This window comes from Papio anubis, chromosome 14, assembly GCF_008728515.1.
Source record: "Papio anubis isolate 15944 chromosome 14, Panubis1.0, whole genome shotgun sequence".
Classification (NCBI taxonomy): domain Eukaryota; kingdom Metazoa; phylum Chordata; class Mammalia; order Primates; family Cercopithecidae; genus Papio; species Papio anubis.
In genome coordinates, this window is record NC_044989.1 from 74,023,711 (window position 1) to 74,039,212 (window position 15,502).

The 15,502-nt window shown below is 44.6% G+C and overlaps 1 protein-coding gene across 4 annotated transcripts; it reads right to left on the reverse strand.

Annotated features, from left to right (window-relative positions):
- Nucleotides 1-2,248: 2,248 nt before the first annotated feature.
- On the reverse strand, nt 2,249-10,008 carry TPRKB (TP53RK binding protein). Of its 4 annotated transcripts, none has more exons than XM_009184437.4 (5): nt 9,872-10,008; nt 7,255-7,315; nt 4,878-5,000; nt 2,950-3,126; nt 2,249-2,394 (listed from the first exon to the last, which is right to left on the reverse strand). In XM_009184437.4, exons 2-5 carry the CDS (start codon nt 7,294-7,296, stop codon nt 2,308-2,310), a joined length of 429 nt encoding a protein of 142 aa, XP_009182701.1. In that variant the 5' UTR covers nt 7,297-7,315; nt 9,872-10,008; the 3' UTR covers nt 2,249-2,307. The 4 variants fall into 4 exon arrangements, with proteins under 4 accessions (XP_009182701.1, XP_003908870.1, XP_009182700.1 ...); XM_003908821.5 differs by having other exon boundaries at nt 7,255-7,318; XM_009184436.3 differs by having other exon boundaries at nt 7,156-7,315; nt 9,872-10,004.
- Between the last annotated feature and the right edge of the window lie 5,494 nt (nt 10,009-15,502).

The following is a 15,502-nucleotide window of genomic DNA, read 5'->3' on the forward strand; positions in this document are numbered from 1 at the left end:
TGAGGGGCATGCAAAGCTTTCTGACAGCTAAATAAGCCTCTTGCCAGCTTTGCAACCTAGGACTGTGTTCCTGAAGGACCTGAGAGTCCATCTTTGAAACATCATCATCAGAGCAGCCAGGGCCCTATCGGCCAGTCTCTGTGGGACGGTGGGGGCCTAACATCTGCTGTGAGTGGTAAATCTACCTCCTGTCATGAAGGCAAGAGTTTATTTTCCTTTGTAACAAGGTAATTAGCAAACGCAGGTGGTCAGGTAAATTGAGGTTGAATCTCCGATGAAACGGGTGTGGCCAAAGGTGCTGTGCAGTCCACTGATCTGAGGACTAGGCATTACTCTTCTTGAGAAGGTGTGCAGTGAGCAATGGGTTGGACCCGCTGGCTAGACTGGCAATGAGATTTCTTTCTGTCTTTGCAGCATCTTAGCGGGTCATTGCCTGTGATGCGCATCTCACTCTGAGTTCACGCCTCTTCAATGATGAAAGTGTTTTCTTCCTCTTCTATCTTTGCAGAGATAGGCTTGCTGGGATAGATTGTTTGTAATTCTATTTCCCTACCACCACAGGACGAACTTTGGGGGTCAGGCAGCTGGGAAGGAACCCATGCCTAGGCCTTTCACACTCTACATCCATCAGTAGCAGAACTTAAGAGTCTTCCTGGGACTCCATACTTCTTGGAAAGAGGAATTCATTCTTTTCATTGCTGACATTCCTGGGTGTGTGTGTGTGGCAGTTATACTTTCCCCATCCCATTCTGTACCTCCTTCCACTCCGGGGACCCCAAGAGGCCTGGCTCCGCTTGCCCAGTGCACCTCCGAAGAAGGGAGACTGGGAGATGAGGATCCTGCCAGGGGGCCAGGTGTTGGACAAGGTGAATGTGAGTGTGGAGGAGAAAGACAGAGGCCTCCCAAGAACCTGATGGGGTCGGGGATGAGGTGAGGGTGCTCAGAAAAGTGCTGAGGCAGGCTCCAGGCTGGGGCCACGGACCGGCCTCAGCAGCTGGGGGCTGACTTCTTGGGATTGCGTTCTGCCTCCCCCTCCCACACACGGCTCTTTGCCCTCTAGAGGCCAAGGGGCAATGGCAGGTTCACAGTGGCACTGCAAGGTTAGGGTTGTTGGGGGTTCTTAGGGAGCAGGGGCACCAGTCCTGCTGTGGCCCTGGCTGCCCCCACCTTACCCAGGCTCCATGTGCACCCTCAGAGTCCCCCTGGCACAACCTTTCTTCTTCCCATGAGGAACACCCCCACTTCCACTTGGGCCTCTGCCAGGAAGGGTGGGAGCTCTGCCAAGGTGTCCCTCTGAGTGACCACCCTCAGCTGGAGCCACCAGCCAGGCCTCTGCACAGGAGCTGCCCCTGGGCCTTGTGTGTAAAATGGGGGTAATAACAGTATCTGCCTCATAAGGTTGCTGCAAGAATTAAATGAGTTCATACAAGTGAAAGACACTTAGAACCAGGATCCAGAGGCTTGCAAGGGGTGAGCTGGAGTAGCCATGGTAAGTATGGAGAGGGAGGTGAACTGATGGATATAAAATCGCCAAGGCAAAAAATTTAAAAACAAAAACAATAACCAGCTGGGCTCGGTGGCTCATGCCTGTAATTCCAGTGCTTTGGGAGGCACAGCAGAAGCATCACTTGAGTCCAGGAGTTGGAGATCAATCTGGGCAACACTGTGAGACCACATCTCTAAAAAAAAAATAATAATCACTAAGGCAAGAACCTAGTACACTGTAGGCATTCCCTAAGTGTTTATAATTTTTATTCCAATTATATAAAAATAAAATATATTTGAATAGAAACAGAACTCTAAAAGGCAATAACAAGTAATAGTAACTGATTATCTTTTAAAATACTATAAGGTAGGACTACAACTGGTTTCCTTTTTTTTTTTTTTTTTTTTTGAGACAGAGTCTCGCTCAGCTGCCCAGGCTGGAGTGCAATGGAGCAATCTCAGCTCACTGCAACCTCTGCCTCCCGGGTTCAAGTGATTCTCCTCTCTCAGCCTCCTGAATAGCTGGGATTACAGGCACCTGCCACCATGCCTAGCTAATTTTTAAATTTTAGTACAGATGGGTTTTCACCATGTTGGCCAGGCTGGTCTTGAACTCCTGACCTCAGGGGATCCGCCTGCCTCAACCTCCCAAATTGCTAGGATTTCAGGCATGAGCCACCGTGCCTGGCCTTTTTTTTTTTTTCTTTTTTATACCATTCTGTGATTTAAACTTTTCGATAATGCACATATATTAGTTTTATAATCAGGGAAGAAAAATCAATGTTTTCTTTAATGCTGAGTTTTGTTAATATTTCTGATATTTCACAAAACATCTTTTGTTGACATTCTACAAATGATACCATCCAATAATGTCCCAATACTTTCTTCTTGTGAAGAGAGTTTATATATCTGTAAAAATGAAAGACAAATTATGACTTGCTGATATCATCATTCACTACTAATTGTCATTATACAAACATGTGTAAGTGAAATTATTCCTCATTCAATTATTGGGTTCATAGTATAACAAACAACAAATGTGATTAAAATATTCCAAGTAGATGGCAATTCATTACTTGTATTCCCTTTAAATTGCTGCTATGGGGGTAACTCTCAAGAACATAAAAACCAAATTTCTATCCATTTAAAAGCACATATCTGGATATTAACTTCATACTAAATTTATTTTACATTTTAAATATACTATGTAAGTTTGATATTGAAAGGTATTCTCTTTCTTAATGTGGAGAATGGTTGTATCAGCTGAGTTTGTAATTATATTTTACATAAACCCACACCTCCCAGTTCTTTGTATCTAAAATTATTTTTTAGTAATTTAAAAAATTAGATTAACTTTCTCAAAAGTTCAAAAAACAAGGAGCCCTGGTGATCAATAAGCAAACAGTATCAGCATTATTGCTCATCTGTCACACTCTTTCTAAAAATATGGACTGGCAAACAAACCTTTTGAACTTCCGTAATATTTGTTATCTCAGGAAGACTTTTCAGAGAAACCTGATGACCTTCCACTTGAGATATTAGGTATTCTTGATTTATTTGTTTTTCTCCCTCTTCAATGTAAACAATTAGAATTGAAGTGTCATTTGCTGAGATACCAAATTTTTTCAAAGCCTCCGAAATCTAAGAGAAAAAAAATGAAAAAAAAACAAAAACAAAAACAAAACAAGATAATTAACCATTGTTTCCTATGTCTGAAACATTTCCTGATCTGCCTTCTTCCTTGGTCAGGCTCTTCTTTTTCATGTCCTAAAAGTTCTCACTGCTTAGTTTTTCACTTTGATGATTCCTTTCCAACATCCATTGGTACTTCCTCGAAAGTACTCCCTGCTTCAAGTTATGCCTTGTTCCTATGGAATCAAGCCCAGCCTCTTGGTGCTGCACAAAAAAACACCTCCTCCCTCTGGTGCCAAGTGGCTCTCCAGCCAGGCGCTTCTGCCACCTGGCCAGTCTGGCCTGCCTGGGGGTCCAGTCACATTTCATGCCCTTCTGCCTGTGCTCAAGCTTTGTCCTCTGCTCGCATGTCCCTTCTCCCCATGGCTTGGCTGCTGAACACATGCTTCAAGGTCCACATTTCTGATGCCACTCCCCACCACACCCTCCTCCCTCCAAAATGAATGGCTTCATTGCTGTACCCCTAGATTTGAATTCATTTTTCCATTATATCATTTATCTCAGGGCATTTTAACTTGTTTATCTGCCTCTCCTCGGGAACATATTTGCCTCTTCTGCCCCTAGAACTGCAAATGGAACAGGGAAAATTTCAACAGACGTTTACTGAATTCAAGAGTTTTCTGAATTATGTCTAATGATCTCAAGGAAACAATAATTAGTAAATTTTATTCCAAGTACTGGGAAACTCTATTACCATGCTGAGATAACTGCATTTTATAAACTTTACAATCATCTGTATTTTAACCTATGCCACAGGTTTCGTAACTTTTCTCTAGATGAAATTAGTACCTGGTTGTTGTTAATAGCAGCAGTAATACTAAAAATTCATCAGCAAAATTGCAGTCATTTTTTTCATGTGCTACATGTGTGATGTCTTTGGCTTGATAACTTTCATTGAAAAAGCATTACTGGCCGGGCGCGGTGGCTCAAGCCTGTAATCCCAGCACTTTGGGAGGCCGAGACGGGCGGATCACGATGTCAGGAGATCGAGACCATCCTGGCTAACACGGTGAAACCCCGTCTCTACTAAAAATACAAAAAAAAGAAATTAGCCGGGCGTGGTGGCAGGCGCCTGTAGTTCCAGCTACTCCGGAGGCTGAGGTGGGAGAATGGCATGAACCTGGAAAGCGGAGCTTGCAGTGAGCCGAGGTTGCGCCACTGTACTCCAGCCTGGGCGACAGAGCAAGACTCCGTCTCAAAAAAAAAAGGAAAAAGCGTTACTATAAGTATTTCAAACCACAAACTCTTCCTACATACTGGGTGTGTGAGTGAGGATGTGTTAAGGACTGTTATAGGTACCAGCAAGTTCCTGGTATATGAAAAAGACATGGATCCCACCCTCAAGGAGTTTACGGGAAGAGGGAAAGATATGCACGCTAGCACACAAAATATCCATGCCTAATGTTTTATCATTTAGATTTCTGTCAGTTTCTTAAGCAAAAATACTTGAGAGGTCTTCCTGATCCTATATGGTAAGAACAGATAAAATTAACCTCACTTAATTTAGCTAAATTTGTGTTTACTCATATGTAAACTGTCTTAGTAAGAGGCAGGGTAAACCTCAACTCTCTGTCCAGAGCTCTCTTCACTACTATTTTGGTTTATTACTAACCACTGGCTTGCAGGAATTTAGCCTCCAACCCTGAGGAACACATATGTTGTTATGACAAGGTCAACAGAAATAGGAAAGTCTACATTACATTGTTATTTGGGGAAAGGTTGAAAATAATTTCAGTAGATAGAGTTCTTGTCTTCATTTTTCCCAGTTTGTAGAGGTGAACTGCTTTGTTTGCTGCCACAAGTATCTGAAATGGATCGACAATCTACCAAAGAGAGCAGAAAGAATTAATTACACATAGAGAATCTGCAGTGCTTGAAAACACATGGTAACTCATGGTTAACTCCACTGTCAAGCTGGTTTACTTCATCACAATTCTTATGGTCTGTATTTTCAAAACTATTATCCCAGCTAGGCGTGGTGGCTCACGCCTGTAATCCCAGCACTTTGGGAGGCCAAGGCGGGCGGGTCACCTGAGGTCAGGAGTTCAAGACCAGCCTGGCCAACACGGCGAAACTATATCTCTACTAAAAATACAAAAATTAGGTGTGGTATCATGCACCTGTAATCCCAGCTACTCGGGAGGCTGAGGCAGGAGAATTGCTTGAACCCAGGAGGTGGAGGCTGCAGTGAGCCGAGATTGCACCATTGCACTCCAGCCTGGGCAACAAGAGTGAAACTCTGTCTCAAAACAAAAACAAAAACAAAAACAAAAACAAAAACAAACCTATTATCCCAAGGGCCTGGGTAGTCAGAAAATCATAGAATTTTAAAGCTGCAAGGAACTTATGCAAATAGTAAAATTTTTTAAAATAACATTAATTGAGGGCTAATATTATGGGCATGATCATATTCCAAACATTTTACTTGTGTTATTTTCTTTAATCCTCAAAACTACCCTATGAAACTGATACTAGTAGTAGTAGTAGTAGTATGTAATTGATGAGGAAATTGAGGCAAAGAATGTCTGAGTTTGAATCCCATCTCTGCCACCTGTCACCTAGGGAACTTAGGCAAGTTCCTTAGCATTTTATTTGTTAGAGACACATGAAACAGTATTTACTACATAGGCTGTTGTGAAGATTAAGCGAGTTAGTATACGTAAAGCACTTGGAACAATACTAGGAATGCAGTAAGCACTATATAAAGGTTGGCTATGTCTTGTTCAAAGTCCTAAGTAGTAGGTCTGGGATTAATTCCCAGTAACATGATCCCACTGCCTGTGCTTTTTTTTTTTTTTTTTTTTTTTTGAGACAGAGTCTCGCTCCATCGCCCAGGCTGGAATGCAGTGGCTCAATCTCAGCTCACTGCAACCTCCGCCTCCCAGGTTCAAGTGATTCTTGTGCCTCAGCCTCCCGAGTAGCTGGGACTACCAGCACACACCACCATGCCCAGCTACTTTTTGTATTTTTAGTAGAGACAGGGTTTCACTATGTAGGCCACACTGGTCTCAAACTCCTGGCCTCAAGCAATCCACACCCCTTGGTCTCTGTGTGTGCTCTTAACCACTACGCTATGCCTCCTCTACAGACTGTCTTGTTAAGAACCCCCATTTTAAAGATAAGAAGCTGGAGATCCAGGCATTTCCCATGTTAGACCCAGACCACAACCTTTCCTCCTTCCTAGGGCAGGACCTGGCACTTCTGCCTCTATTCACTGTTACAGTCCAGGTTGGCTGCATCTGACTTGGACAAGAATTTTTTCCCTAACAGTGACAGAATTTTAGGCTACCCTATAACATCACAAATATTAACGTATACTTAAATGGCCTGTATGGTTCATTCATTGTTTTTTTTGTTTGTTTGTTTTGTTTTGTTTTGAGACACAGTCTTGCTCTGTTGCCCAGGCTGGAGTGCAGTGGCGTGATCTCGGCTCACTGCAACCTCTGCCTCCCAGGCTCAAGCGATTATCCTGCCTCAGCCTCCCGAGTACAGGTGCCCACCACCACGTTCAGCTAATTTTTGTATTTTTAGTAGAGACAGGGTTTCACCATATTGGCCAGACTGGTCTCAAACTCCTGACCTCGTGATCTGCCCACCTCGGCCTCCCAAAGTGCTGGGATTACAGGCGTGAGCCACCACGCCTGGTTTTTTTTTTTTTTTTTTTTTTGAGACAGTTTCACTCTTGTCACCCAGGCTGGAGTGCAATGGCGCAATCTTGACTCACCGTAACCTCCGCCGCCCGGGTTCAAATGATTCTCCTGCCTCAGCCTCCCGAGTAGCTGGGATTATAGGCACCCGCCACCACGTCCAGCTAATTTTTGTATTTTTAGTTGAGACAGGGTTTCACTATGTTGGCCAGGCTTGTCTTCAACTCCTGACCTCAGGTGATCCACCCACCTCGGCCTCCTAAAGTGCTGGGATTATGGGCATGAGCCACTGCACCCAGCCAGCTCATTCATTCTTACAATTTATATTTACCACTGTAGGATTTATCAGTGATCCATCGATGGTGCCTTCCATGGCCTTTCTTCTCAAGTCTCCCGCATTTTTTACATCTTTAAATAACAGAAGGGTTACCCTGCATTCAGGAAATAGGTCCAGCTGATGTGTTAACTGCATTTCACAGATAAGCAGGATTCTACTGCACACAAAATGAAAAGACCAAAAGATTTTGTTTGTTTAAAAGTTAACATTATAACTCATTTCTTAACAAATATTCAATAACTTTGATAACAACATGATAAAAAGTTTTAAACTAGAAAAATCCATCGCCAAAGCCCATTTGGCATCCTTATGAGATGTTGTCTTCCTAACCCTTCTGAGCTGTTTCTAGTTCCATTGCCATTCCCAGGGAAACGCCAAAGGGCCCAGCTGGTTGCTGTTTGTTCAGATAAGGCAGGCTCAGATGCATGGTTGAAGGGCTGCTTCCCCAGCAGACAAGCAGGAGCAGAATGTCAGGAATTTTTTAAACCAGAGGTTATTTATGGTATTAATGAAGTCTTACTCTATCTTAGTCTTTTTAAATTCCTGATCTCATCATTTTATTTATATTTTAGGAAGGCCTAGACTAAATATTAAGGAAGAAAATAATTTTAAAGAATAAAGTAGGCCGGGCATGGTGGCTCACGCCTGTAATCCCCGCACTCTGGGAGGCCAAGAAGAGCAGATCACCTGAGGTCGGGAATTTGAGACCAGTCTGACCAACATGGAGAAACCCCATCTCTACTAAAAACACCAAAAAAATTAGCCAGGCATGGTGGCACATGCCTGTAATCACAGCTACTCAGGAGGCTGAGGCAGGAGAATCACTTGAACCTGGGAGGCGGAGGTTGCAGTGAGCCAAGATTGCACCATTGCACTCCAGCCTGGGCATAAGAGTGAAACTCAGTCTCAAAAAAAAAAAAGAATAAAGTATCACACTTGACCCAAAGATATTAATTCCACATGGAAATTAAGCAGAGAGGGTATTAAATAATCAATATTGCTCCTTTCTTGGACATAAGCTTAACAAGAAAAGGATAGGTTATTATATATATAAAGACATAAAAGGCAATTTGAATTAACTAGAAAGACATGACCATATCTTTGAATGGAAAAACTATGTATTGCAAAAATTTCTTTAAAACAAGTTCTATCAAATTCTTAATAAGATATTTTTGTGAGGCAATTTGAGACTCATTTTATCCTTTTACCTGGCAGATTATATTTCTAGAACTCTTACTGATGGAAGTCATTAGGAATCCAAGAATTATATAAGATGTTCCTCTCATTATTTTAACAGTAAAAAGTTGAAAATAACCTATCTAGCTAATGATGGGATTGGTTGTGATTTAACAACCATTAACACATGTGGTCTTGACGTTGTGTAAAAATGGCAATAAATAACATTAAGTAAAAACATCTGAATGGAAAACAAAACACAAACTGGCCAAAATATGAGTTTTTTAAAAAGCTTTTAAACAAATATTAAAAAGAAAACACACCAGAAAGCTAACGTTATCTCTTACTTAGAATCAACTTGACTTTTTCTGCTACAAACAGGAAAAAAAATATTTGTGAACAATATCCTGGCCACAGCTCAATCATTACTCATGCTAAGAGGAAAAAAATGGATCCACAAAGATATAATCAGTAGGATCCCAATATATAAAAAGATACACATATTTTTTAAAAACACATGAAGGAAACACTAAAATATGACCATCTTGGGTAGTGAGGTTATGAGGTGATTTTTATTGTCCTTTATACAAAAGAAAGTATTTTGTTATGTATGTTCTGAATTTTCTACAGTGAGCATACAACACATGAGTAGACATAATAAGAAAGGGAAAAAAAATGTGGTTTTTAACACTGGGGGTGGGGGAAAGAATCCTTAGAAAAACCTCAAAATAGTTTGTTCTTGTTTAGCATAATTCACTCAGTCCAGAAACTTGGAATCATCGTTGAGTACCCAACCTGTCACTCAAATCCTATATCTAATCCGTAAAGTCCTGAATTTTCACCTGCTAAATATACTTTTGATTCGTCCACTTCTCTCCCATAAGCTAGGTCACACCGCTCATTTACAGCAGTAGCCTCCTGAGTGGTTTCTCACAATTCCTGCCCTCCTATAATCCAGTCTTCACCCGCAGTTCTAGTGATCCTTTCAAAATGACCATCAGATCTTGCCATTCTGCTGCTCTTATGATAAACCCCCAACTTTGTGTCACGGTGTTCCATACTCTACGATCTGGTCCCTGCCTCCCTCTTCTGCTACCGCTGCAATGGCCTTCTCTAAGTTCAAGTCACCAAGCTTTCTCCCCGATTCTGCCCTATCGGACAGGTAGTTCCCTCTCTCCTTTCATCTCCGCCTGACGCACTCCTCCCTCCTTTCAACTCCATTTGGAATCATTTACTACAGCGCCCACAACTCCGGGACTTCGGCTCTTTTTAGTCTTGAGGACTAGCTCCTTTTTGAGCCCAATCACAACATTAAAGAATCGTGCGCCTATCCGTTGCATGTCTCCTCACTAAACTATATTTCTTGAGGGGACAGACTGACTATCATTCTCGTGCTGCATTCCCAGGGGCTGGCCTCGTTGGCGCTTCATAAATACCAGTTTAAGAACCCGCAGCCATAGTCCCAAGGACATTACTAAATCTGCCCGAACCCTCCCCTCCCGAGCCGCCCCGTAAGTGGGCAAAGAAAACTCACCATTCGGCCCCCAGCGCGGCTCGGAAGATCTCCCGCTCGGAAACAAAGCTCACAACTTCCGGAAGCGATGGCCAATCCCCGTCTTCTTCGAGACAGTTTCCGGATAGGCCGGCTCGAGGTGGCCATGTTTTTCCGGGTCCCGGTAGGAGGAGTGCTTCCGCCCATCGTGCCGCCCATTCTTCCGCCCTCCCAGCCTGGGTCCCGTCAACGGACGCGAAGGAGAATAGGGGCTATATATCACTTCCGGCGAAGGCAATGGAAGCATATATGGGCTGGCACCGGAAGTTGAGGTCCGGTTTTGAGTCTCGGCTTTGTCTTAATCTGTGTTGGGCGTTGCACCGGGCTTCCTCAGTTTCTTCCTGTACAAGGAAAAGTACTGACCAAAATGAGTTCTACATACATTTCCGCTGCTCGAGATTTCTTTTTTGTTGTTGTTGTTTGTTTTTTGAGACAGAGTCTCGCTTTGTTACTCAGGCTAGAGTGCAGTGGCACAATCTCGGCTCACTGCTACCTCCGCCTCCGGGTTCAAGTCATTCTCCTGCCTCAGCCTCCCAAGCAGCTGGGACTACAGGCACGTACCACCACACCTGGCTAATTTTTTGTATTTTTAGTAGAGACGGGGTTTCACCATGTTAGCCAGGATGGTCTCGATCACCTGATCTTGTGATCAGCCCGCGTTAGCCTCCGAAAGTTCTGGGATTACAGGCGTGAACCGCGGCGCCCTGCTGAGATTTCTTCGTTCTTTTTCTGGGCCTTGTCTCCTGTGACACTTTGGACTTTTGAGTTTAATGCTGGAACAAGTTAAAACTTTGGGGGATGATTGGGAAGTCATGATTATGTTTTGCAATGTGAGAAGGACATGAGATTTGGGGGTCCAGGGATGGATTGATACAGTTTGAATGTATGTCCCTGCCAAATCTCATGTTGAATTGTGATCCCCAGTGTTGGAGGTGGGACCTGATGGGAGGTGTTTGGGTCATGTAGGTGGATCTCTTATGGCTTGGTGTCTTTGCAATAGTGAGTTCTAGGGAGATCTGGTTCTTTAGAAGTGTGTGGCACCCCCAAACGCACACTGTCTCTTGCTCCAGTTCTCACCGTGTGATGTGCCTGCTCGCCCTTCTTCTGCCAAAAGTAAAAGCTCCCTGGGGCCTCCTTAGAAGCCAAACAGATACTGGTACTATGCTTCCTGTACAGCCTGCAGAACCATGAGCCAATTTAACCTGGTTTCTATATAAATTACTCAGTCTCAGATATTTCTTTGTAGCAATGCAAGAACAGCCTAATTGTGGGGGGGCGGGGCGGGGGAAAAAGATGGGGAGGCATGACACACTGGGCTAAAACATGAAGGACATTCGGCCGGACGTGGTGGCTCACGCCTGTAATCTCAATACTTTGGGAGGCCAAGGTGGGCGGATCACCTCAGGTCGGGAGTTCGAGACCAGCTTGACTAACATGGAGAAACCCCTTCTCTACTAAAAAATAAAAAAATTAGCCAGGCATGGTGGTGCGTACCTGTAATGCCAGCAACTCGAGAGACTGAGGCAGGAGAATCGCTTGAACCTTTGAGGTAGAGGTTGCCGTGAGCCGAGATTGTGCCATTGCACTCCAGCCTGGACAACAAGAGTGAAACTCCCTCTAAAATATATATATAGTGTGTGTGTGTGTATATATATGTATGTATATATATGAAGGACATTCTATTTCTAGGACAGACTGGAACAGGGCCCTGGCTGTTCTGGTTAGTCTCTCTTTATCACAGGATGCTACATTCCCAGCACATTCTACAGTTATCCTAGAGAACCACAGGTGAGAAAGGAGAAGGAACTAAGTTTGTCCAAGGCCACCTGGAGAACTATCCTGCAGTCTATGCCCTTAACCCAGATCATCCCCCTTAGCACAGCTAGTCCATTCCATATGCCCACAAACCTCCTACTACCTGGAGGCAGAGGTTTGTCTTCTTAGATTGACTTAACACCTTGACAGACACAATGTCAGTGCAACATTGTTGAGCCATAGCCAGAATACATTTTACTAGGCCCAGGAGGACTACTCCACAAACAGGCTGATCGGGTCTGCCTGGAGCAGCAACCTAGTCCAGGATCCAGCGATCCAGGTAAGAAGTTGCTAAAGAGGTCAAAAAAGGGTCCTTAAGGGAGCCCCAATATCTGCAGCAAGTGGGCTTCCTCCCAGATCTCCCCTACTTTTCTGCAGTACATTAGTTGTTTGCTAGGTACTGTAGCAGCTACTGGCAATCGAACACACTTCTCCCAGTTTGGTAAATGGAAATCTAAAGTAATTCCTTTGTTTAATACAATCCTCTTGGCCAGGTGTGCTGGCTCATGCTTGTAATCCCAGTGCTTTGGGAAGCTGAAATAGGGGGTTTGCTTGAGGCCAAGAGTTCAAGACCAGCCTGGGCAAAATAGTGAGGCCCCCCTCTCTCCAAAATATTAAGAAAAATAGCCAAGTGTGGTGGTGTGCACCTGCAGTCAGATCTACTTAGGAGGCTCAGGTGGGAGGATCACTTGAGCCTAGGAGTTTGAGGTTACAGCGAGCTATGATCATGCCACTGCACTCCAGTCTGGGCAACAGCATAAAACCCCGTCTCAAAAAAAAAACAAAAAAAAAAATTCTCAAGGGTGTTGAGGGATGTCTGCTGGGCTGCCAAGGAAGTGGCAATAGAGGAAGCAATATCTGCCATGCTCAGGGACAGATTTCTTACCAATTTTTCCTGAGCACCGACTCCTATGTGTGCTACCAAAAATCTCAAAAAGAACACAAACCCAGAGCTGCTTACACCTCCTAGCAGGAGTCTAGTAAGCCTGGTGCATGACTTCAGGCTGCTGGCCCACTTGTATGACTTATTTCAAGGAGTAATATCTAGGGACACCCCAGAATGCCCAGTGTGCAGTATCCCGCCGTTCATCAGCTTTTCAAGTATAACATTGCCCATACCGTATTTGGGTCACCCTGGACTGCCCACAGAGAAAAATGTAGCTCTCAGGTGCACATAGCATCCCTTCTCCCATTTTATTGTTCAGTAGCCCATTCATAGGTATGAAGACATTGGCATTTGCCAGCCAGGTCTCAAATTAGTTATATGAACTTGGTTTCCCCCATTCAATATTGTTCATGAAGCCCCTACACAGAAAGCTAACAGTAGTCCAATTATTGTTTCCACTGTCAACACTGGGATGCTTCTCATCCAAGTAAAGGAATATAATGGGTCAAAAGTACTAGCCCACCAAGCTTTTATTACTTGTCATGATGTTTTGCCACCTTATGCCAATTAAGTCTACCCTTAGGCCAATTAAGTCTCCCTCTCATGTGGCAGGTGCCAGATCCTCACTCAGTAAGCCAGGGCTCAGGTTCTGTTGATATTCACTGTGCCACTATAATACTGGTAGAGTTTACTACTGGCAGGACGAGAAGGTTGCTGTAGCCTGTGACATGATGGGGTCTGGGATGACAGATCCAGCACTTCCCTTTGGTGGCCACAGCTTGGGAGAGCCTAACGAAGGCATTATGCTTCTAGGCCTCTGCTGTCACGCCCTTGTGGAAAAAGCAGACTGACAGGTTAGTGCCCCGCCCCTTACACTTCCTGCATCCTCGGGTATTCCCTACCTATGTGATAGAGGTTGGGCTGAGTGTAGTGTCCCAGTCTGACTGCTGCAGTCCCGAAGACTACCCATTCCCCTTGTTGCATGACCCGGGCCTTTTGGCTTCAGTTGTCCAGACCAGGAAGGGAGGTTTGTCCTGTACAAACTTGACATGTCTGATAAGTTTACCCACCTGTATGGAAGGATCAGGTGTTCCTGGTGCCATTAACCCTAGCACTCTGGTACTCCTTGGTCCTGTCCTGTATCCCTGTGGATTTCATAGAAGAGAGGCACCTGGGGGAAGTATCACCTCTAGATTAGAGTCAGGGGGCCCTGTCTGAGGTGCTCTGGCAGCTTGAACCACCGACCACCTACAGGATGTGCACTCTAAATGGAGAAAGAAAAAAGAATGGTTGGGAACACTGAGATTGGAATTTTACAGGTGCAGCCTCATCAGGCAGTCACCTGGTCCACCTCTATCCACACCAAGCTCAGTGTTTCTCAAGATGTGTGCAGTGCTGTGTTTCCCTTGTATTGGAGTACAGTGCTTAGTGTCCATGCTGCCCTAGTCAAATCGAGGTGTCACCCCAATAGCAGGCTGTCCTGATGTCCTTTATTCAGTTGCTTTGTGAGTTGGCTGGTCCATCATTCAATGGCTCCATTGGCCTGTGGATGACAGAGTGCATGGAAAACCCATTGTATTGCATGAGAGTATGCTCACTGTCATGTTACTTGGGCAGTGAGGATTTTCCTTGGTCAGAGTGAAGTCCCATGGGGTATCCAAAAACATAAGTCCTCTCAAGAGCAGCTATGGTAGTCAGAGCATCCACATGAGTCGCATATAGAGTGCCTTCCAACAGCAAGCTGTTGCCATAGCCCTTGTCCCCACACATGGAATCTTTTAATAGTCCAATCACTGCTGCCATTCCCCTGACCAGATGGCTAGGCTGTTGGCAATGGCCCATGAGTCAGTAAAAATGTGGCAAGATATGGTGGTAGGTGAGAGGGGATGTGCCCCACTGTTATGGCTGAAATCCTTAGCTGTTAGGGGTCATAGCCCCTCTGGTGGCAGTGATGTTCTGTGCCACAAGCAACCAAAATGTCAATGCCTATAAAGCACTCAGTGGTGGGAACCATGGTCACTGACACTTGAAATGGCCCAGAGGGCTCCACCTACAAGCAGAGAAGCACCACAAGCAGATAAACACTATGTGTCACTGAGTCCATCCCCAAACTTCCTGCTTAATTTTTCCCCTAAAGGAACCTGGAAATACTGTCATGTGGCCTTCAGTATCCAAGAACTCCAAAGAAGTCGGAATTTCCATTTTCCCCATTTTATCTTTTTTTTTTTTTCTTGAGACAGGGTTTCTCACTGTTGCCCAGGTTGGAGGGCAGCCTCAACCTCCCAGGTTCAGACAATCCTCCAGCCTCAGCCTCCCACATAGCTGGGACTATGGGAAGCACACCACCACGCGTGGGTAATTTTTAAGTTTTTTGTAGAGACAAGGTCTCACATTGTTGCTTTGGCTGGTCTCTAACTCTTGGGCTCAAGGGATCCTCCTGCCTTGGCCCCACAAAGTACTGGAATTAGGTATGAGCCACTGCACCTGGCCCCATTTTATCTTGGTGGGGATCCAGAGACCATGGCCCCATTCCTATCTGTGCCATTCAGCCCAAGACATTTGGGTTTGCAATGTCCCTTTATCAAATATATTCATCAACCAGGATGCACGCGACTTCCTTGGCTTTTCTCCATGTCTGAGACTGTGGTCCTTTAGACTTGAGTCTCCCTTTCTGTGATGGGCCACACTGTGCATGTGAGTTCCTCTCAGATGCTTCAGGGACTGTGTGAGTACCTCATCCCTCTTCTTTCTCTTAAGTGCCTTAGGGTATGTTTGAGTCCCCAATCGCCAGCCCTGGAAATGAGCAATCACATAAGTGGCTAACAACCAAGGGATCCTGTGTGGTATTTCAGTTCCACCTTACTCTCTCTCTGCTTCCACCCATTCAGCCAGCTCAGTCACATCCACAGGGT

What these genes read in the sequence shown, in the direction of transcription:
- TPRKB (XM_009184436.3), bottom strand. Translation starts at nt 7,296, where the DNA reads ATGCAGTTAACACATCAGCTGGACCTATTTCCTGAATGCAGGGTAACC. An exon ending in CACTGATAAATCCTACAGTG is followed by an intron (nt 5,001 to 7,155) that starts GTAAATATAAAT and finishes TCTCTTTGGTAG; the next exon opens with ATTGTCGATCCATTTCAGAT. An exon ending in ATATTACGGAAGTTCAAAAG is followed by an intron (nt 2,395 to 2,949) that starts GTTTGTTTGCCA and finishes TCATTTTTACAG; the next exon opens with ATATATAAACTCTCTTCACA.